This window comes from Pseudorca crassidens, chromosome 6, assembly GCF_039906515.1.
Source record: "Pseudorca crassidens isolate mPseCra1 chromosome 6, mPseCra1.hap1, whole genome shotgun sequence".
NCBI lineage: Eukaryota > Metazoa > Chordata > Mammalia > Artiodactyla > Delphinidae > Pseudorca > Pseudorca crassidens.
In genome coordinates, this window is record NC_090301.1 from 93,908,682 (window position 1) to 93,933,400 (window position 24,719).

The window sequence follows — 24,719 nt, forward strand, 5'->3', positions numbered from 1 at the left end:
GCCTGTGCTCCGCAACGGGACAGGCCACAACAGTGACAGGCCCGTGTACCGCAAAAAAAAAAAAAAAAAAAAAAGGCAAGGAGAAAAACAGAACCAGATATTGGAAAGGAAGAAATAAAACTACCCCTATGCACAGACAACATGACTGTTTACAAAGAGAATCCAAAAGACATCACAAAACTCCAAGAACTAATAACTGAATTTAGTAAGGTCATGGGATATAAGGTCAATGCACAAAAATCAGTCATATTCCTACATGCTAGTAACAAAGAGCTGGATATGAAAAATGTTTAAATAATACCATTACAATAGCTCCTTTTAAAAAAGCAGTAATTAGACACAAATCTAACAAAACATATACAGGATCTGTCTGCTGAAATCAAAGAAGACCTAAATAATTGGAGAAACCATGATCATAAAATGGAAGAGTTAGCATAGTAAACATACCAATTCTCCACCAAACTGATCTACAGACTCAAAGCAATTCCAATCAAAATTCTAACAGGACTTTTTGTAGACACAGATAAACCAATTCTAAAATTTAAATAGAAAAGCAAAGGAGCTAGAGTAGCCAAAACAACTTTGAAAATTAAAAAAAAAAAAATTGAAGGAATCACACTACCTAATTTAAAGGCTTATTACAAAACTATAGCAACCAAGACACAAACCCACACAAATATGGCCAAACGATCTTGGACAAAGGTGCAAAAGTAAGTCAATGATGAAAGGAAACTCTTCAACAAATGAGGTTGGCACAAGTAAACATCCACATGCAAAAAAAAGAATCTTATCCAAAAATTAACTTGAAATGGATAATAGCTCTAAATATAAAATGTAAAACTTTTAGAATAAAACACAGAATTGACAATGTGATCAAAGTTAATATCACCAGTGACTAAGTCATGATGATAACATGACCTTCTGATATGATATGATAAAAAGGCATTTCACCTCTATGGTATTCTCTCCAAAAGTCATAACCCACGTGTAACCATAAAATAATTTTTCTTACTTTAAAAAGTTTTTTAAAAGACACAAACCCAAATTGAAGGAGATTCTACAAAATACCTGACTAGTACCCCTCAAAAGCTCAAAGTGATGAAAAATGAGGAAAGACAGAAATTTTCACAGAACGGAGACTAAAGAAACTAAGGAGATATAACTACATGCAATGAGGTATCCCAGATTAGATCTTGCAACAGAAAATGGATGTTAGTGGAAAAACTAGTTAAATAAAGTTTAACTAATAATAATGTACCACTGTTGGTTTCTCAGTTTGTTTGTTTGTTTTTCTTTTTCGGTACGCGGGCCTCTCACTGTTGTGGCCTCTCCCGTTGCGGAGCAACAGGCTCCAGACGCGCAGGCTCAGCGGCCATGGCTCACGGGCCCAGCCGCTCCGCGGCATGTGGGATCTTCCCAGACCGGGGCACGAACCCGTGTCCCCTGCGTCGGCAGGTGGACTCTCAACCATTGCGCCACCGGGGAAGCCCAGTTTCTCAGTTTTGACACACATACCATGGTAACATAAACTGTTAACAGTAGGGAAAACTGGGTGAAGGGTATCCCGGGACAGTCTGTACTATCTTTATAACTTTTCATACATCTAAAATAAGCCAAAAAATTTTTTAAGTTTATATATTTTTATCAAATAGAAGAAAGGCTTTGTGACCTTATGCAAGTGTTCTCGGACATGGCACTAAAGCATGATCTATAAAGTAAAAATCTAATAAACTGAACTTCATCAAATTTAAAATTTTTATTCTGGAAAAGACACTAGTAAGAGAATGAAAAGATAAACTACTGTCCAGAGGAAATATGGGTATTCAGAATATATAAAGAACTCTCAAAACACAGCAGTAAGAAAACAACCCAATTAAAAAGTGCACAAAAGACTTGAACAGACACTTCACCATAGAGTATATACGATGGCAAATAAACACATGACAGATATTCAAAATTCAAATTAAAACCAGCATGAGATCTCACAACATACCTATTAGAATGGCTAAAACTAAAATAACTGACACCAAGTACTACTGCGGATATAGAGCAACTGAAACTCTCATACATTGTTGATGAGAATGCAAAATGGTACAGTCACTCTGGAACTCAGTTTGGCTGTTTCTTATAAAGTTAAATATACACTCGCCATATGACTTAATCCCACCCTAGATATCTACCCAAGTAAACTGAAACTATATTTTCATATAAAACATCTATACAAAAATATTTACAGCAGCTCTATTCATAAATGTCCAATCCTAGAAACAATCCTACTACCCCTCAACAGGTAAATGATTAAACTGTGGTATATCCTTAAAACAGAATACTACTCAGCACTAAAAAGGATAAAACTATTGATAAAAAATTACTTCAGGGGCTTCCCTGGTGGCGCAGTGGTTGAGGGTCCGCCTGCCGATGCAGGGGACGCGGGTTCGTGCCCCGGTCCGGGAGGATCCCACATGCCCCAGAGCAGCTGAGCCCGTGGGCCATGGCCGCTGAGCCTGCGCGTCCGGAGCCTGTGCTCCGCAGCGGGAGAGGCCACAACAGTGAGAGGCCCGTGTACCGCCAAAAAAAAAAAAAAAAAAAAATTACTTCAAAGGATCTTAAAAGCATTATGCTGAGTGATAGAAGCCAGTCTCACATGATTACTCTTTGAGTCCATCTCTATGACACTCCTGAAAGGACAAAACTATAGTGATTCAGAACATATCAGTGACTGTCAGCATTATAACAGAGAAGAGGAGTTTGGGGGAGGTTACAGAACTGTTCTACATTCTGACTGTGGTAGCAATTTTAAAAAACCTATACATGGAGGTGATTTGAGAAGGTGGCGGAAGACTAAGACGCAGAGATCACCTTCCTCCCCACAGATACATCAGAAATACATCTACACGTGGAACTGCTCCTATAGAACACCTACTGAACGCTGGCAGAAGACCTCTGACCTCCCAAAAAGCAAGAAACTCCCCACGTACCTGGGTAGGGCAAAAGAAAAAACAGAGACAAAAGAATAGGGACGGGACCTGCACCAGTGGGAGGGAGCTGTGAAGGAGGAAGGATTCCACACACTAGAAGCCCCTTCGCAGGCGGAGACTGCGGGTGGCGGAGGGGGGAAGCTTCGGAGCCGCGGAAGAGAGCACAGCAACAGGGGAGCGGGGGGCAAAGCGGAGAGATTCCCGCACAAAGGATCAGTGCCGACCGGCACTCACCAGGCCGAGAGGCTTGTCTGCTCCCCCACCAGGGCAGGCGAGGCTGGGAGCTGAGGCTTGGGCTTCGGTCCGATCCCAGGGAGAGGATTGGGGTTGGCGGCGTGAACACAGCCTGAAGGGGGTTAGTGCGCCACGGCTAGCCGGGAGGGAGTCCGGGAAAAATTCTGGACCTGCTGAAGAGGCAAGAGACTTTTCCTTCCCTCTTTGTTTCCTGGTGCGTGAGGAGAGGGGATTAAGAGCGCTGCTTAAAGGAGCCCCAGAGACGGGCGCGAGCCGCGGCTATCAGCGGGGACCCCAGAGACGGGCATGAGACGCTAAGACTGCTGCTGCGGCCACCAAAGAAACCTGTGTGCAAGCACAGGTCACTGTCCACACCTCCCCTCCTGGGAGCCTGTGCAGCCTGCCACTGCCAGGGTCCAAAGATCCAGGGACAACTTGCCCGGGAGAATGCACGGCGTGCCGCAGGCTGGTGCAATATCACGCTGGCTGCTGCCACCGCAAGCTCACCCCACACACGTACCCCTCCATCCCCGCCCCCTGAGTGAGCCAGAGTCCGCGAATCAGCTGCTCCTTTAACCCCTTTTATTCTGAGCCATGTGGATGAAAGGCTCTTGGTGCTCCAGCCAGGAGTCAATCCTGTGCCTCTGAGGTGGGAGAGCCAACTTCTGGACACTGGTCCACAAGAGACCACCCAGCTCCACGTAATATCAAATGGCGAACATCTCCCAGAGATCTCCATCTCAACATCAAGACCCAGCTTCACTCAACGACCAGCAACTACAGTGCTTGACACCCTATGCCAAACAACTAGCAAAACAGGAACACAGCCCCATCCATTAGCAGAAAGGCTGCCTAAAATCATAACAAGGCCACAGACACCCCAAAACACACCACCAATCATGGACCTGCCCACCAGAAAGACAAGATCCAGCCTCATCCACCAAACTACAGGCATAGTCACCTCCACCAGGAAGCCTACACAACCCACAGAACCAACCTTAGCCACTGGGGACAGACACCAAAAACAATGGGAACTATGAACCTGCAGCCTGCGAAAAAGAGACCTCAAACACTGTAAGATAAGCAAAATGAAAAGACAGAAAAAAACACAGCAGATGAAGGAGCAAGGTAAAAACCCACCAGACCTAACAAATGAAGAGGAAATAGGCAGTCTACCTGAAAAAAGAGTTCAGAATAATGATAGTAAAGATGATCCAAAATCTTGGAAATAGAATAGAGAAAATACAAGAAACATTTAACAAGGACCTAGAAGAACTAAAGAGGAAACAAGCAATGATGAACAACACAATAAATGAAATTAAAAATACTCTAGAAGGGATCAATAGCAGAATAACTGAAGCAAAAGAACGCATAAGTGACCTGGAAGATAAAATAGTGGAATTAACTACTGCAGAGGAGAATAAAGAATGAAAAGAACTGAGGACAGTCTCAGAGACCTCTGGGACAACATTAAACGCACCAACATTCGAATTATAGGGGTCCCAGAAGAAGAAGAAAAAAAGAAAGGGACTGAGAAAATATTTGAAGAGATTACAGTTGAAAACTTCCCTAATATGGAAAAGGAAATAATTAATCAAGCCCAGGAAGCACAGAGAGTCCCACACAGAATAAATCCAAGGAGAAACACGCCAAGAAACATATTAATCAAACTATCAAAAATTAAATACAAAGAAAACACATTAAAAGCAGCAAGGGAAAAACAACAAATAACACACAAGTGAATCCCCATAAGGTTAACAGCTGATCTTTCAGGAGAAACTCTGCAAGCCAGAAGAAACTGGCAGGACGTATTTAAAGTGATGAAGGAGAAAAACCTACAACCAAGATTACTATACCCAGCAAGGATCTCATTCAGATTTGCTGGAGAAATTAAAACCTTTACAGACAAGCAAAGCTGAGAGAGTTCAGCACCACCAAACCAGCTTTACAACAAATGCTAAAGGAACTTCTCTAGGCAAGAAACACAAGAGAAAGAAAAGACCTACAATAACAAAGCCAAAACAATTAAGAAAATGGGATTAAGAACATACATATCGATAATTACCTTAAATGCGAACGGACTAAACGCTCCCACCAAAAGACACAGATTGGCTGAATGGACAAAAAAACAAGACCCGTATATATGCTGTCTACAAGAAACCCACTTCAGACCTAGGGACACATACAGACTGAAAGTGAGGGGATGGAAAAAGATATTTCATGCAAATGGAAACCAAAAGAAAGCTGGAGTAGCAATTCTTATATCAGACAAAATAGACTTTAAGGCTATTAAAAGACACAAAGAAGGACACTACATAATGATCAAGGGATCGATCCAATAAGATATAACAATTGTAAATATTTATGCACCCAACATAGGAGTACCTCAATAAATAAGGCAAATACTAACAGCCATAAAACGGGAAATCGACAGTAACACAATCATAGTAGGGGACTTTAATACCCCACTTTCACCAAGGACAGATCATACAAAATGAAAATAAATAAGGAAACACAAGCTTAAAATGATACATTAAACAACATGGATTTAATTGATATTTATAGGACATTCCATCCAAAAACAACAGAATATACATTTTTCTCAAGTGCTCATGGAACATTCTCCAGGGTACATCATATCTTGGGTCACAAATCAAGCCTTGGTAAATTTAAGAAAACTGAAATCGTATCAAGTATCTTTTCTGACCACAATGCTATGAGACTAGATATCAATTACAGGAAAAGATCTGTAAAAAAATACAAACACATGGACAGTAAACAATACACTACTTAATAACCAAGAGATCACTGAAGAAATCAAAGAGGAAATCAAAAAATACCTAGAAGCAAATGACAATGAAAACACGACGACCCAAGACCTATGGGATGCAGCAAAAGAGTTCTAAGAGGGAAGTTTAGAGCAATAAAATCCTACCTTAATAAACGGGAAACATCTCAAATAAACAACCTAACCTTGCACCTAAAGCAATTAGAGAAAGAAGAACAAAAAACCCCCAAAGTTAGCTGAAGGAAAGAAATCATAAAGATCAGATCAGAAATAAATGAAAAAGAAATGAAGGAAACGACAGCAAAGATTAATGAAACTAAAAGCTGGTTCTTTGAGAAGATAAACAAAATTGATAAACCATTAGCCAGACTCATCAAGAAAAAAAGGGAGAAGACTCAAATCAATAGAATTAGAAATGAAAAAGAAGTAAAAACTGACACTGCAGAAATACAAAGGATCATGAGAGATTACTACAAGCAACTCTATGCCAATAAAATGGACACCTGGAAGAAATGGACAAATTCTTAGAAATGCACAAGGAACCTGCTGAGACTGAACCAGGAAGAAATAGAAAATATGAACAGACCAATCACAAGCACTGAAATTGAAACTGAGATTAAAAATCTTCCAACAAACAAAACCCCAGGACCAGATGGCTTCACAGGCGAATTCTATCAAACATTTAGAGAAAAGCTAACACCTATCCTTCTCAAACTCTTCCAAAATATAGCAGAGGGAGGAACACTCCCAAATTCATTCTGCGAAGCCACCATCACCTTAATACCAAAACCAGACAAGGATGTCACAAAGAAAGAAAACTACAGGCCAATATCACTGATGAACATAGATGCAAAAATCCTCAACAAAATTCTAGCAAACAGGATCCAACAGCACATTAAAAGGATCATACACCATGATCAAGTGGGGTTTATTCCAGGAATGCAAGGATTCTTCAATATATGCAAATCAATAATGTGATACACCATATTAACAAATTGAAGGAGAAAAACCATATGATCATCTCAGTAGATGCAGAGAAAGCTTTCGACAAAATTCAGCACCCATTTATAACAAAAACCCTGCAGCGAGTAGGCATAGAGCGAACTTTCCTCAACATAATAAAGGCCATATATGACAAACCCACAGCCAACATCGTTCTCAATGGTGAAAAACTGAAACCATTTCCACTAAGATCAAGAACAAGACAAGGTCGCCCACTCTCACCACTATTATTCAACATAGCTTGGGAAGTTTTAGCCACAGCAATCAGAGAAAAAAAAGAAATAAAAGGAATCCAAATTGGAAAAGAAGAACTAAAGCTGTCACTGTTTGCAGATGACATGATACTATACCTAGAGAATCCTAAAGATGCTACCAGAAAACTACCAGAGCTAATCAATGAATTTGGTAAAGTAGCAGAATACAAAATTTGTGCACAGAGACTCTGGCATTCCTATACACTAATGATGAAAAATCTAAAAGTGAAATTAAGAAAACACTCCCATTTACCATTGCAACAAGAGGAATAAAATATGTAGGAATAAACCTACCTGAGGAGACAAAAGACCTATATGCAGAAAATTATAAGACACTGATGAAAGAAATTAAAGATGATATAAATAGATGGAGAGATATACCATGTTCTTGGATTGGAAGAATCAACGCTGTGAAAATGACTGTACTACCCAAAGCAATCCACAGATTCAATGCAATCCGTATCAAACTACCACTGGCATTTTTCATAGAACTAGAACAAAAAATTTCACAATCTGTATGGAAACACAAAAGACCCCGAAGAGCCAAAGCAATCTTGAGAATGAAAAATGGAGCTGGAGGAATCAGGCTCCCAGACTTCAGACTATACTACAAAGCTACAGTAATCAAGACAGTATGGTACTGGCAAAAACAGAAATATAAACCAATGGAACAGGACAGAAAACCCAGAGATAAACCCACGCACATATGGTCACCTTACCTTTGATAAAGGAGGCAAGAATACACAGTGGAGAAAAGACAGCCTCTTCAATAAGTGGTGCTGGGAAAAGTGGACAGGTACATGTAGAAGTATGAAATTACAACACTCCCTAACACCATACACAAAAATAAACTCAAAATGGATTAAAGAGCTAAATGTAAGGCCAGACACTATCAAACTCTTAGAGGAAAACATAGGCAGAACACTCTATGACAGAAATCACAGCAAGAATCTTTTTGATCCACCTCCTAGAGAAATGGAAATAAAAAGAAAAATAAACAAATGGGATCTAATGAAACTTCAAAGCTTTTGCACAGCAAAGGAAAACATAAACAAGACCAAAAGACAACCCTCAGAATGGGAGAAAATATTTGCAAATGAAGCAACTGACAAAGGATTAATCTCCAAAATTTACAAGCAGCTCATGCAGCTCAATAACGAAAAAACAACCCAATCCAAAAATGGGCAGAAGACCTAAATAGACATTTCTCCAACGAAGATATACAGATTGCCAACAAACACATGAACGAATGCTCAACATCATTAATCATTAGAGAAATGCAAATCAAAACGACAATGAGATATCATCTCACACCGGTCAGAATGGCCATCATCAAAAAATCTAGAAACAATAAATGCTGGAGAGGGTGTGGAGAAAAGGGAACACTCTTGCACTGTTGGTGGGAATGTAAATTGATACAGCCACTATGGAGAACAGTATGGAGGTTCCTTAAAAAACTACAAATAGAACTACCATACGACCCAGCAATCCCACTACTGGGCATATACCGAGAAGACCATAATTCAAAAAGAGTCACGTGGGCTTCCCTGGTGGCGCAGCGGTTGAAAGTCCGCCTGCCGATGCAGGGGACGCAGGTCTGTGCCCCAGTCCAGGAGGATCCCACATGCCGCGAAGCGGCTGCGCCCGTGGGCCATGGCCGCTGAGCCTGCGTGTCCAGAGCCTGTGCTCCGCCACGGGAGAGGCCACAACAGTGAGAGGCCCGCGTACCGCAAAAAAAAAAAAAAAAAGAGTCATGTACCAAAATGTTCATTGCAGCTCTATTTACAATAGCCAGGACATGGAAGCAACCTAAGTGTCCACTGACATATGAATGGATAAAGAAGTTGTGGCACATATGTACAATGGAATATTACTCAGCCATAAAAAGAAACGAACTGAGTTATTTGTAGTGAGGTGGATGGACCTAGAGTCTGTCATACAGAGTGAAGTAAGTCAGAAGGAGAAAAACAAATACCGTATGCTAACACATATATATGGAATCTAAGGGGGAAAAAAAGGTCATGAAGAACCTAGGGGTAAGACGGGAATAAAGACACAGACCTACTAGAGAATGGACTTGAGGATACGGGGAGGGGGAAGGGTAAGCTGTGACAACCTGAGAGACTGGCATGGACATATATACACTACCAAACGTAAAATAGATAGCTAGTGGGAAGTAGCCGCATAGCACAGGGAGATCAGCTCGGTGGTTTGTGACCACCTAGAGGGGTGGGATAGGGAGGGTGGGAGGGAAGGAAACACAAGAGGGAAGAAATATCGGAACATATGTATATGTATAACTGATTCACTTTGTTATAAAGCAGAAACTAACACACCATTGTAAAGCAATTATACTCCAATAAAGATGTTAAGGGAAAAAAAAAAACCTATACATGTGTTAAAGTTCAGTGAACTGTTCACCAAAAACAAAAAAAGGTCAATTTACTTTATGCTAATTTTAAAAATAAAATGTTTAAAAAGCAAATGGGAATATTAAAAAAAAAAAACTACTGGGAGCTCCCTGGTGGCGCTGTGGTTAAGAATCCACCTACCAGGGCTTCCCTGGTGGCGCAGTGGTTGAGAGTCCGCCTGCCGATGCAGGGGACACGGGTTCGTGCCCCGGTCCGGGAAGATCCCACATGCCGCGGAGCAGCTAGGCCCGTGAGCCATGGCCACTGAGCCTGTGCGTCCGGAGCCTGTGCGTCCGGAGCCTGTGCGTCCGGAGCCTGTGCTCCACAACGGGAGAGGCCACAACAGTGAGAGGCCCGCCCACCACAAAAAAGAAAAAAAAAAAAGAATCCACCTACCAATGCAGCGGACACAGGTTCAAGCCCTGGTCTAGGAAGATCCCACATCGTGCGAAGCAACTAAGCCCATGCGCCACAACTACCGAGCCTGCGCTCTAGAGCCCTCAAGCCACAACTACTGAGCCCACGCACCTATAGCCTGTGCTCTGCAACAAGAGAGGCCACCACAATTAGAAGCCTGTCCTCTGCAATAAAGAGTAGCCCCCGCTTGCTGCAACTAGAGAAAGGCCGCGTGCAGCAACGAAGACGCAACGCAGCCAAAAATAAATAAAACAAATAAATTTATTTAAAAAAAAACTACTAACAAGTGACTTCCGTTAATAAAGAAATCACTAACAAGTGATTTATTAATTTCATACATAGAAAGGTTTCATGTATTTATTCAATGAATATTTAACTATGGACTACTTGTCAAATACACTTTTTTGAAATATATATTAAAAAGCTGAACAGAAATTATATAACAGCAGTGAGATTTTGATATATGCACTATGTGTTATTATCTTATTAAATCCTCACAGTTACTCTCAAAGGCACTTATTATTTATTATTCTTACTTTACCAATGCAGAAACCAAATCAGAGAAATTAAATAACTTGCCCAAAGTTGCTGAGATATAAGTACTTGAGCTAGAAATTAAACATTAGTTTGTCTAATTCAGCGTCTGACCAAACAGTAGATGGTCAATTAATGCTGAATGAATGAATGCACATAAATGCATGCTCTATGATACAAGCTGCCTTCTGACATATTTTGTCATGTTAAATGTATGTATTCACATTTTAAAAGATAAAAGAATCTAGATGGATTAAATTAAATGGGTAATTTATTCATTAAATTCCTTTTGTAGTTAAGTTCACAGTTTTTAAAAGATCAGATTAAAATAACAGGACTATTTGTGAAACATTAACCAGTTTATTGCACTTGCAAATAGTTTTCTTCTTTTTAGTGCTACATAATCTACTTGATATAGTAATCACAATGGAATGAAGAAAAAAGAAACAAACACAGATACTGTCATTTTCCCTTTCCTTAGAAATTCTTTAATAAAAAAAATCAAAAGACCAACTCACACCAACAGAATAATTTAAAACCAGTATATAAATTTCCTTCAACTAGGTCTCCTTCCTTGACCATATACTCATACTTGGGCCATTTTGATGGTAGTATGTTTTAACATCAACCTCTTCAAAATAAAGAGATGCTGAGAATAATTGAAAAAAGATTAAAAGACCTTTAGAAAGTTTAATAGACGTAAGAGAGTTTTGATGTTATCACATAACTGTTTGAGATCAACATTTTATGTCAATTCAATTTTCAGCAATATATATTAAGTTTCCTATGATATTTAAGCGTTCTATGCTAGTCATCAGAATTATAGTTAGGTACAACCTAGATTATGACACATACTGTTCAGAAAGGATTTAACAGCAGGACTATGACTGCTATCCTCAGAAATGCCTACTTCTAAGGCTGCCCGTTGGCTGGTACCTGGGAACCTGGATTTGTGGAGGCGTCTCACCATTTTCCCTAACTGATGAGTTACTGTGCCTAAACTGTTTGTACAAACAAAGCGGTTTATGCTGAACACCTGCTTTCCTTTTAGGAGTCTGAAATTTTGTTATGTAACAGTCAGAGGGTGCCTACGTGACCAGCCCCTAATTAAAAACCTGAGAGCTGAGGCTTTAACAAGCTTCTCTGGTAGAAAACGTTTCATATGTGTTGTCACAACTTGTTGCTAAAGGAACTGAATATGTCCTCTGTGACTCCATTAGGAAAGGACTCTTAAACACTTGCACTTCCTCCAAACTTTGCCTAAGGCACCTTTTCCCTTTGCTGATTTTGCTTTGCATGCTGTCACTCTAAGAAATCCTAGCAATAAGAGCAACTACATGCTGAGCCCAGTGGGAACTCCTAGAAAATCATCAAACCTGGAGTCAGTCATGGGGCCTTCCTGACATACATACTAAAAGTTATCTGAGTAAAATGTATACTTACCATCTTACCAGGCAATGTGCTCTGGGAGGAAAGTCATTATTCATACACAGCAAATCTTGCATAGATTGTGGAATAACATCTACAGAAATATTTGATAATTAAAAAGTGAGTATGTTCATTCTAAGGCAGAATTTTATCACATGATTTAAAGAAATCATTCTATGACATGTCTTGCTAGTCCATGTAGTTTTGCGACTGCTTAACGATTTGTATCTAAGGCTAACTCTAAGCTTTGGAGGAAGACCAGTGTCTCGCTTGCTCTCTCCCTTTTCTTTTAAAAAAAAAAAAGTCCATAAAAAAATATATATTGATATATATATCATTCCCATGTTTATATTTTCCATTCTTCTAAATCATGATTCAAACAATTTCTCATTCCTTACTAGAAAACCTTGTTTTATTTGTTCTTCTTAGCCTGCCCTTGTCTTTACTTTTCTTCAAAATTATACTTAGACGTCTGTCAACTCTATACACCTCCCATGGGTAGCCTTTGCTCACCCCTGGCCGTCTTAAATATTCTTGTAAAACCACTACACAGCTTCTCCTTTATAACCCATATATCTGTAAGTACATGCATTACTATCCATAATAAGATACTAACATCAATGATAATTACTTACACTCGTAAATGCATAATAAATTCAAAGCATAAAGAATAATGTTTATAAAAATATTTCCTGGAACCTCCCTGGAGGTCCAGTGGTTAGGACTCCGCACTTCCACTGTTGGGGGCGCAGGTTCGATCCCTGGTCGGGGAAGATCCCGCATGCCACGCTGTGCAGCCAAAAAAAAAAAACCAATTTCCTTTTGCTGTATAGCTATACTTGCTGAGCAAATTTGTATTTTGTTAATTTGAAAAAAGAATAGGAGAACACTAATGACTTGATGCTCTAATTAAAACAATAAGCAACTCCAATAAATAAAAGACCAGTGTTCAAATCTTCTGACCTCTGATAATCGTTTTAAATATGTATCTCCAAATTAACTGAGCTAATGGTTTGCTTGTAGCTTCTACCATTAGTTACAGCTTCAATCACGACCAAATTAAAACTGCCCAATACATACACATATGCAGCAATAATGCCTTAACTACCTTAAATCCATTCACCTTCTCTCATCATCTATTCATCTATTCTCTCATCTCTATTCATCTCAGAAACACTGATTCTAGGGGCTTCCCTGGTGGTGCAGTGGTTGAGAGTCCGCCTGCCGATGCAGGGGACACGGGTTCGTGCCCCGGTCCGGGAAGATCCCATATGCCGCAAAGCGGCTGGGCCCGTGAGCCATGGCCGCTGAGCCTGCGCGTCCGGAGCCTGTGCTCCGCAATGGGAGAGGCCACAACAGTGAGAGGCCCAGGTACCGCAAAAAAAAAAAAAAAAAAACTCTTAAAATGGATCTTTCTCTTAAAATGACTGATAATATAAAATCAAGTTGCCTTTGCAAGTTTGTAAATTATGCCTAGCAAATAAAATATATGCCTTTTTGGGGAAGAAACTAACTCTTAAAATTATTTATTAAGCTGCAAATGATGTTTGCTAACTTGAATACTAACTGCAATGCTTATACAAGAGCCTGGTAAACATCAGTAATCATGAGATAGGTGCTTATGTACAGTATCTTATTAAATCCTCCCATTAACCCTCCAGGTAGTATTACTCCATTTTACAAATGAGATCAGTCAAATTTAGAAAGGTCAAGTAACTAGTAAGTAGAAAAACCAGAATTTTAATCCACTTGATCTGACTCTGAAGTCTGGGGTATATCCAAAACATGACACTGACTAATCAATAACTTTTTTAAAATTCTTCAAAGCCCAGCTTAGTTACTTAATTCTCTATAACATCTTCTCTAATCTCTCTGGACTAAAAGTGATCTTTCCTATTCTGAACTCCAGTAAGACTTTGTGCTTTGGGATGGCACTTACCACTTTTTACCTCTTACTATTGTTACTTACTTATAGACCTTATCTCCCCTACTGGAATGTAAACTTTTCTCAGTTGGGCTTAGCAGAGTACCGAGCACATCTCAGGCATTCAATAAATATGTGCTGATTTAATTAATTTTAAAATAAATGATGCTGCAATTTTTCCTCTGCAAAGATCATACTCTATTTCAGATGTGAAACGACTCTGCATATGTAAAATATCTCCAGAGTATACTACTTAATTAAGAGAACTAAATTCATAATTCAAAATTATAATCACTCTTACAAGAGTTTAAAAATATGTAGTACAAACTTACCTTCTAATACTTCATCCTTTCCTTCTTTATCAGGGAATTCTTGTACAAGATAATGATGAGTGATTGAGAACTTGAAATCAGCAAATGAAATCTCATCTGATTTCTCTTCCCATGTGCCAGAAGTAAATATACCCTGTATTTAACAAAAAAAACAAAAAAAGGAAAAACATCTACTTTATGGTATTCAATAGTTACCATTAGGTTTATTAACCACAGATCTTTTTTCCCTTTTTCTGCCCATTAATCTAAAAGTTCGATCCTATATTTATCCTTCCCATAATAAAAGGAAAAGGAAAAATATGTAAGTGAATAAACAAAGAGGAAATTATTTTATAAACTATTTATCAGTGCTCCTTTAGAAGAAAATTCCCCTAGAATATTAACTATCAAGTGACTTACAAAATTGTAATTTTCAAGTAATTTTTGTAAGATGAGTCTCTATATAAAATCATGAATATACAGTAAATCCCATGCCTCTTCACACACCAATAAAACCCCAACACCTTCTCTACCAACAGCAGAATCTGTGAGTAGCTTTTAACTGAAAATAGTTAAGTTTCATAAATTTTAAAAATTATAAAAAAATACACGACAATATTATTTTTATTATAAAGATCTCAAATCTAATAACATCACTACATGGTACACAGAATTACTGGATATCAGAAATTGCTTCAGAAAAAGAAAAGCAAATTTGTAAAATCAATTTAAGTCACATGAAATCTGTAGTACTCATTTGCTTAACAGGTTCTGCAAGCTTCTTTATCAACCTTTGGCATTCAAATATTTTCAATTAAACAGCAACTTCTTCATTGGAAAATATTTTAATTAAAAATTCCAAACAGCCCTCTTACTTACACAACATAACCATAAAAAAGGATTTTTGCCACAAGTCCTCTAGTCTCCCATAGCTATTCTTTCCACTGGAGAGATATTACAGATAGTCATTACAGCATAGCACCACCACTACAAGGCAGAAATACCAACTCAGCAACTTCCAAATACAGATAGCCCAAAACTAGACAGGAAAAATGTAAGGAATGATTCTCTGCATTACTGAATTTTTTAAAAGTGTTTTTCAGACTGTACCTAAGTTTTATGTGTTCCTGGCAAGGTATTTATAATTCTGAATCTTTTTATTAGGAGAATAATCACCATGTATGATACATATCAAAAACTATGATTTTTATACACTGGGTTTCTTTAAAATGAGGTTAACCTGTGTTAAGATATATATGGCCTGTACCAAAAGTCTCAAACTGCAGTAAGTAATAAATGATATACGTAAGAGCTTGGTTTGCTAGGAAGAATGCCCACAATAAAGCAGTGAAAGCTAAAACTAAGGTGGGGGGGAAAGTCCGGAAAGTGAGAGATAAGTCCCCTTTTCAAGCTTGCAGAAAACCTGAAATTTTTTTTTGCCATATTTTTAATTGAAATATAGTCAATTTACAATGTTATGCTAGTTTCTGATGTACAGCAAAGTGATTCAGTTATACAATCCATACTTTTTCATATTCTTTTCCATTATGGTTTATTACAGAATATTGAATATAGTTCCCTGTGCTATACAATAGGACCTTGCTGTTTATCCATTCTATATATAATAGTTTACACATCTGCTAGTCCCAAACTCCCAGTCCTCCCCTCCCCCTTGGCAATCACAAGTCTGTTCTCTATATGTCTATGAGTCTGTTTCTGTTTCACAGGTAAGTTCATTTGTGTCATATTTTATTTTTCTTTTCTTTTTGCAGTACCCGGGCCTCTCACTGTTGTGGCCTCTCCCGTTGCGGAGCACAGGCTCCGGACGCGCAGGCTCAGCGACCATGGCTCACGGGCCCAGCCGCTCCGCAGCATGTGGGACCTTCCCGGACGGGGGCACGAACCCGTGTCCCTTGCACTGGCAGGTGAACTCTCAACCACTGCGCCACCAGGGAAGCCCTGTGTCATATGTTAGATTCCACATATAAGTGATACCATATGGTATCTGTCTTTTTCTTTCTGACTTACTTCACTTAGTATGATAATCTCTAGGTCCATCCATGTTGCTGCAAATGGCATTATGAAATATTCCCTTAAAATGATACAAGAAACATTATCTGACCCTAATCCTGCATTCTAGGTACAACTGTCAACCTTACTGAACAGCTATCTCAAGGTGGATTTGGTTGTATTCAATATAGAGGGCATGCAGGTTCTGTATCCAAAACAAACTTTTTAAGATAATTTAGCTTAACTGAAAAACAACACTCCAACCTCCCTCCTTCCATTCCATTATGATACAGTCACTTGACACCAAATTCCAGTATGGTGTATATTTACTACTAGAACCAGAAAGGATAACTCTAGTTCAGAATTAATCTAGTAATTCATCAAAAATAACTTCTGATGGCCCTAATTAGAAAATAAAAAGAATTAAGCACACAGACTAGAAAGAAAGCTGTCTGCATTCACAGATGGCATGATTATGTACATAACATATCCAAAGGAATCTACAAAGTACCAAAACTAACTGAGTTTATAAAGTTGTGGAATTCAAGGTCAGTATACAAAAATCATGTGAATTTTTATATACATATACTGAGCAAACGCTTGGGAAATTAATTTTTTTTAAATACCACTCTTATAACATCAAAAAAAATCAAATATCTAGTGAAAAGACAATGAAAGATGAGTAAGAACTCTACCTAAAATACCTCAAAGCATTACTAAAAGATATTAAAGACCTAAACAGAGATATTTCATGTACATGGACTGGAAAACACAACATCATTAAGATGTCGATTCTCCCAAATTGATCTATAACTTCAAAACAATCCTAATCAAAATCCCAGCAGGCATTTCGTAAAAACTGCCAAGCTGATTCTAAAACTAACATGAAAATCCAAAGACCCTAGAATAGCTAAAATAATTTTTGATGAAAAGTATACTACCTGATTTTAAGATTTACTTTGCTACAGCAATTAAGACAGTACAGTACTGGCATAAGGACAAATAGATCAATGAAACATAACAGATAGTCCAGAAATATATTCACACTAATACTTCCTTTTACAACAGAGGAGCCTCTACAATTCAGTAGGGAAAGGATGGTCTTTTCAACAAATGGTTCTGAAATAATTAGATATTCATATGGAAGAGAACACAGAATATCCTCACAACCTTAAAATAGGCAAAAATTCCTTTGACAAGACACAAAAGTCACTAACAATAAAATCAAAAACTGAGAAAATGAACTTCACTAAAATAAACATGCTCATCAAAAGACACAATTAAGAAAATGATTAGGAAAGCCATAGACTAATGGGAAAACTCAAAATACATATATCTGACAAAAGACTCACAACCAGGATGTACGAGAATAATTTTTAAAACGAAACAATCCAATATTTTTTAATGAGCAAAATACTTGAACAGACACTTAGCAAAAGAAGGTATGAATGACTAATAAATAGTTAACTGTGATGAATCACCAGATACTACTGAATTTCAGTAGTCGACAGCGAAATGCAAATTAAAACCACAATGAGATACCACTTCACACCCAGTAAGATGACTAAAAATAAAAATCTGACAATGCCAACTGTCAGAATGTAGAGCAACTTGAAATCTCACATACTGCTAAGAGTATACAATGGTACAATCTTGTACTTTAGAAAAGTTTGGCAGTTTCTAATAAAACTGAACACAAGACCTAGCAATTCTGCTCCTAAGAATATACTCAAGAAAAATCAAAGCATATGTTCACCAAATTGTTCATAGCAGATTATTAATAATAAGAAAAAAATGGAAACAATTTAAATATTTATCAATAGGAGAAAGGATAAACACACTGTGGTACAGTCATACGATCCAAAAAATGATGTGTGTAACATGGATGAATTCTTAAAATATTATGTTGAGCAAAAAGTCAGACACGAATGCATAGTGTATGATTCCACTTATATGAAACTCAAGAACGGGTAGAATTAATATATAGTGAAAGAAATAAGAACTATGGTTACTTAAGAGATAGAGAGAAAAACAAGGAATCTTTCTGGGATGATGAAAATTATTTTTTACTTTAGATGGTAGTAACATGGGTACATACATTTGTCAAAATAAACTGTAAATCTGAATTTTGTCCATTTTACTGTATGTAAACTATAACCCAACAAAGAAAAAACACCAATAGAACACCTCTTTAAAAAGAGATAAGGAGATATGGGGGAATATTAAACTTCTGAGGAAAATGCGGTAGGTAGGGAGAGGAAGATGCTTTTTTCCCAAGAGAAAAGATAATGGCAATTATGTAAGAACAACATGCACTAAACATCATCATGTGGACCCAACAATCCTTTCCACTCATCTTTCAACTTAATAAATTTTAGGTAATTAAGAAATATTCTCAGCCAGAACTTTGGAGGGCCAAAGACCTCAGCAAGATAAAGGTCACTCTTTTAGTTGAGCCCTTCACAATGTCAGGCCCAGACTATTTTAATAGCTTTCTACTGGTCTCCGTATCCCTACCCTACAATCCTTCTTCCTAAAATATAAATCTGATATTGTTCTTCTGTTTAAAATACTTTAGTGATTTCCATAACCTATAAGTGGCTTCCAGAGATGTTTAATCAGGTATTCTATCAGTAAAAGATTTTGAGTATCCACCTCCATATATGTATATTTTTATTAACAAATTAAGCATTACTGTAGCAATATATTATGCATATGATATATAAAACAAAAACATTAAAAAGGGATATAAACATGTAATATAATTAGAAGTCATAATACAAAAATGGCTCATCACAAGCACCTCTAAGTGTGGCATTACTGGGTTGGCCAAAAGGTTCATTTGGTTTTTTCTGTAAGATGGCTCTAGTAGCACTTAGTTGTCTTTAACTTCATTTGAAACAATTTTGTTAGACTGTATGTGACAGCTGTCATATCAGCATGCATTTAAGAAAAGATTTATCAAAACTGGTGAATTTTTGTGTAGCCATTTTAATACTGAAGATGAAAGAAAAAAAGCAACATTTTCGGCATATTATGCTTTATTATTTCAAGAAAGGTAAAACGCAACTGAAATGCAAAAAAAAGATTTGTGCAGTGTATGGAGAAGGTGCTGTGACTGATCGAATGTGTCAAAAGTGGTTTACGAAGTTTTGTGCTGGAGATATCTCGCTGGACGATGCTCCATGTTCAGGTAGACCAGTTGAAGTTGACAGCGATCAAATCAAAACATTAACTGAGAACAATCAATGTTATACAGTGCGGGATCAATCAATGTTATACAGTGCGGGAGACAGCCGACCTACTCAAAATATCCAAATCAAGCACTGAAAATCATTTGCACCAGCTTGGTTATGTGAATTGCTTTGATGTTTGGGTTCCACATAAGTTAAGTGAAAAAAAACTTCTTGACTGTATTTCTGTATTCAATTCTCTACTTAAATATAACGAAAATGTTCCATTTTTAAAATAAATTGTGACAGGCGATGAAAAGCAGATACTGTACAATAATGTGGAACGGAAGAGATCGTGGGGAAAGTGAAATGAACCGCCACCAACCACACCAAAGGCCCGTCTTCATCCAAAGAAGGTGATGTTGTATATATGGTGGGATTGGAAGGGAGTCCTTTATTATGACCTCCTTCTAGAAAACCAAACGATTAATTCCAACAAGTATTGCTCCCAGTTAGACCAACTGAAAGCAGCACTCAACAAAGAGCATCCAGAATGAGTCAAGAGAAAACGCATAACCTTCCATCAGGATGACGCAAGACCGCATGTTTCTCTGATGACCAGGCAAAAACTGTTACAGCTTGGCTGGTTCTGATTCATCCACCGTATTCACCAGACATTGCATCTTTGGATTTCCATTTATTTTGGTCTTTATAAAATTCTCTTAATGGAAAAAATTTCAATTCCCTGCAAGACTGTAAAAGGCACCTGGAAGAGTTCTTTGCTTAAAAAGGTAAAAAGTTTTGGGAAGATGGAATTATGAAGTTGCCTGAAAAATGGAAGAAGGTAGTGGAACAAAAGGGTGAATACGTTGTTCAATAAAGTTCTTGGTGAAAATGAAGAATGTATCTTTTATTTTTACTTAAAAACCGAAGGCACTTCTTGGACTGGTAGAAACACAAACCCACCAGACTTGGCCCCACCCCTTTGCTGGTTTATCTCCCATGGTTACCTTCCACCTACCCTGTGTTACGATCCTAACAACTTGTATTTCCTCAGAGGTGTGCTTTATCTTTGACATCTGGGCACAGACTATTTATCCTGCTCTTCTCTACTTCCTCTTAGCATACCCTTCACATATTCATTCTTCAAAACTCATCCTAAATGTTATTTCCTGTAGAAAATCTGCTTTACTTCCATGAAAGGTAATGATCCTCAGTGTCTTGTTCAAATCATTAGAATGGCTTCTTATTCAAGTCACTTACTTATATATCTATTTCTCCATTAGACTGTAAAGAGCAAAGACTACAGTCTATTCTTTGCAGCCCAGAACTTAACAGTGCCTACATGCTTAATAAGTATCTTAGGAATTACCTTTATCAGTATTCACAAAGAAACCCATGTTTTCCAAATATACTGGAAATATTTCAGTAAGTACACAGAATATATAGTCAGAGGTCTAGTCTAACAACTTGAAATACCACACAACCCAGTCCCTAAAGGTATGCTCTCTGACTTGAACTGACATATGTACATCACAGTCCTCATGTTGAGTTCCTCGTGAAGTTAATTTCCTCATGGTATAAATCGAACACGTGGATAAACTCACTGCCTTCCTGGATTAAGGGATTTTCTGTAACACCTAAACATAAGCCATCTTTAAGATTTACTGGTTACCAGAATCAAATTTCACATCATAAACAAGCTACCATTAAAAATATAATCTTTCATTATAAAACTAAAACTCTGTTTAAATTACTGTTTAACAAATTATTAAAAAATTTTTTCTTCTATTGACAAAAGCAACACATTATTGAAGAGGAAAAAAATATAGTGAAGCATAAAACCTAGTGGGTTTTTTTTCCATTTCTTTTTTTGAAGAGCACAGAACTGTGGTTCTCACCCTAATTAGACTTCATAATCAACTACAAGGCTTTCAAAAACATACTGATAACTAGGCTCCAGAACAGACTAATTAAATCAGAATCTCTGAGGTTGTGTCTAAACCCTAGAATTTTTCAAAAGCTCCCCAAGTGATTCTAATGTGCAACCAGGGTAATCAAAACCTTGGTATAAAGCTAAAAATGAAAGTTTTCATGCACTGATGGAGGAAATCTTTTTGAACGTTTGCAGTATTGAAATACAAATATTAAAAAGCCATCTATCTATGTTGGGACAACTGAATATCCGCATGCAAAAAAAAAGAAGTTGGAACCTTTATCCTTACACTAGGCATGAAAACTAACTCAAAATGGATGACAGACCTAAATGGAAGAGCAATAACTATAGACACCATCAAGAAAGTGAAAAGACAGACCACAATACATGCTGCAACATGCCAAATGGGAAAAAATGCATGAATTATATATCTCATAAGGGACTTATATCCAGAATATACAAAGAACATTTACAAATGAATAATAAAAAGATAAATAATCCAATTTAAAAATGGGCAGGAGGCTTCCCTGGTGGCGCAGTGGTTGAGAGTCTGCCTGCTGATGCAGGGGACACGAGTTCGTGCCCCGGTCTGGGAGGATCCCACATGCCGAGGGGCGGCTGGGCCCGTGAGCCATGGCCGCTGAGCCTGCGCGTCCGTAGCCTGTGCTCTGCGACGGGAGAGGCCACAACAGTGACAGGCCCGCGAACCGCAAAAAAAAAAAATAAAATAAAATAAAAATAAAAATGGGCAGGGACTTTCCTGGTAGTCCAGTGCTTAAGACTCCAAGCTTCTACTGCAGGGGGTGTGGGTTTGATCCCTAGTCAGCAACTAAGATCCCACATGCTGCCCAGTGCAGCCAAAAAAATAAAAATAAATAAATAAATCTACTTTAGAAAAAAAATGGGCAAAGGATCTGAAAAGACATTTCTCTAAAGAAGATATACAAGTGGCCAATAAGAACATGAGAAAGGGACTTCCCTGGTAGCGCAGCAGTTAAGAATCCGCCTGCCAATGCAGCGGAAATGGGTTCGAGCCCCGGTCTGGGAAGATCCCACATGCTGCAGAGCAACAAAGTCCAGGCACCACAACTACTGAGCCTGTGCTCTGGAGCCTGCGAGCCACAACTACTGAGCCCACAGACTGCAACTACTGAAGCCCACGCACCTAGAGCCCGTGCTCTGGAACAAGAAAAGCCACCACAATGAGAAGCCTGCGCACCGCAACGAAGAGTAACCCCCACTCGACGCAACTAGAGAAAGCCCATGCACAGCAACAAAGACCCAATGCAGCCAAAAAATATAAATTAATAAATTAAAATAACATGAGAAAATGTTCAACATGAACAGCAATTAGGAAACTGCAAATCAAAGCCACAGTGAGACATCACTTCATATCCACTAGGATGCCTATAATTAAAAGATAACATCAAGGGAGGAGATCAATTGGTGGAGTAGGAGAATGCTGAGCTCACCTCCCCACAGGAACACATCACAATACAGCTACATGAGGAATTCTTATTGAAAACAAATTGGAGAATGACAGAAGGACTCTTCTTCAACCAAGGCTATGAGGAAAGATCCACACAAAGTCAGGTAGAAAGTGAGGAGAAGCAATCAGGATCTGCAGCACTAGGAGGCCGACACAGAAGAGGAGACGGATATCACAGGCTCAGAGATCCTCCGTGGGGAGTGAGTGGTCCAAGCCACATATTGAGCACCACCTCCCTGGGGTTCAATACCAGGAAGATGTGTCTCCTTAGCTGGTTTGAAAACTAGTGGGACTTATAGGAGGGCTATAAGAAACTGAGATTCTACTCCTGAAGAATGCACACACATGCTTGCTTACTCCCAGGAATAAGGCCTAGGAAGAAGAGTGAAACTTCCTTGGGCTCTGGCTGGTTTCCCAAAACCACACACAAACTGTGGGCACCCTGGCCCACACCAAGCACCTCTCCAGCACCTCTAGCTATTTATTTATTTATTTTATTTATTTATTTATCTTTGGCTGCACTGGGTCTTCATTGCTGCATGCGGGCTTTCTCTAGTTGTGGTAAGCGGGAGCTACTCTTCGTTACGGTGCACGGGCTTCTCATTGCAGTGGCTTTTCTTGTTGTGGAACATGGGCTGTAGGTGCACGAACTTCAGTAGTTGTAGCACACGGGCTCAGTAGTTGTGGCTTGCGGGCTCCAAAGCGCTGGCTCAGTAGTTGTGGTGCACAGGCTTAGGTGCTCCGCGGCATGTGGGATCTTCCCAAACCAGGGCTCGAACGCCTGTCCCCTGCATTGGCAGGTGGATTCTTAACTACTGCGCCACCAGGGAAGCCCCAGACATTTTTTAAATGTCTGTACAGATTACTTCCCTGACCTTCAGGATAAGAACTACACCCACTGAGTGTCTACTAAGTCAAGTAATTAATGTGTAATTATATGTGTATGTTCATGATTGTGTGTCTGCATACATAAAATCTCCTAACGCTGTCATATAAGTTTCAACCCTATTTTATAGATAAGAAAAGGTTCAAAGATTTAAAAACCTGTCCAAGGCTACCATACCATTAAGTACTAAAGCTAGAATTTGATCCACCACAGCCTGGTTCTTTCCAGTAGAAGCTAAGGCAGATAGACATAAACACGCACATATACATATATAAATTCAATAGTACATATGCGAACAAGATAAACAAGGAGAACAATATATGGGTCAGAGCTTAAGGAGATGGTTGGATAAATATCAAGTGAGTCAGAAATGGATTCATTCAGAAAAGTGGATCCCCATTAGTCTGTAGGTAAGGTAAGGCTAATAAGAAAGAACAGATAATGGTCTGGGGCAGGACACTGGATGTCAAATTTAGGGAACAAATAGTCCAATTCAGCTGAAGTTTCCTAGAAGGAATAGAGAAAAAAGGTAGAGAGAGACCTGACAGTTGATGTCTATGAATATCAGTTCTAGGAGTTTCAACTTCACCCTGTGGGCAATGAAGAGCCTTTGAAGGCTTCTGTGTAGGCTTGTAACGAGATAACGGTATTAGTTGAGGAGAATTCCTCTGAACACCCTGGATGGAAAGAAGAAATAGGAAAGAGCTAAGGTAGGGAAGAGGATAGGAAAAAATATTTGCAGGTTATGTATCATATATTGGGTAGGCCAAAACGTTCGTTCGGGTTTTTCCATAACATCTTATGGAAAAACCCGAACGAACATTTTGGCCAACTCAATGAGATTAATATCTAGAATGTAATAAAGAACTCTTACAACTTAACATGTGCATTAAAAAGTGAGCAGAGAGACCTTCAAGATGGCAGAGGAGTAAGACATGGAGATC

At 38.6% G+C, this 24,719-nt stretch overlaps 1 protein-coding gene across 3 annotated transcripts in view; it reads right to left on the reverse strand.

Annotated features, from left to right (window-relative positions):
• Positions 1–24,719, reverse strand: part of RAB3GAP1 (RAB3 GTPase activating protein catalytic subunit 1) — a 124,409-nt gene that overhangs the window by 69,317 nt on the left and 30,373 nt on the right. For all 3 annotated transcript variants that reach the window (XM_067742099.1, XM_067742098.1, XM_067742097.1), the window contains exons 4-5: positions 14,303–14,435; positions 12,062–12,140 (exon numbers count right to left, since the gene is read on the reverse strand). In XM_067742099.1, coding sequence (XP_067598200.1) covers positions 12,062–12,140; positions 14,303–14,435 — 212 coding nt within the window. The remainder of the gene's footprint in view (positions 1–12,061; positions 12,141–14,302; positions 14,436–24,719) is intronic.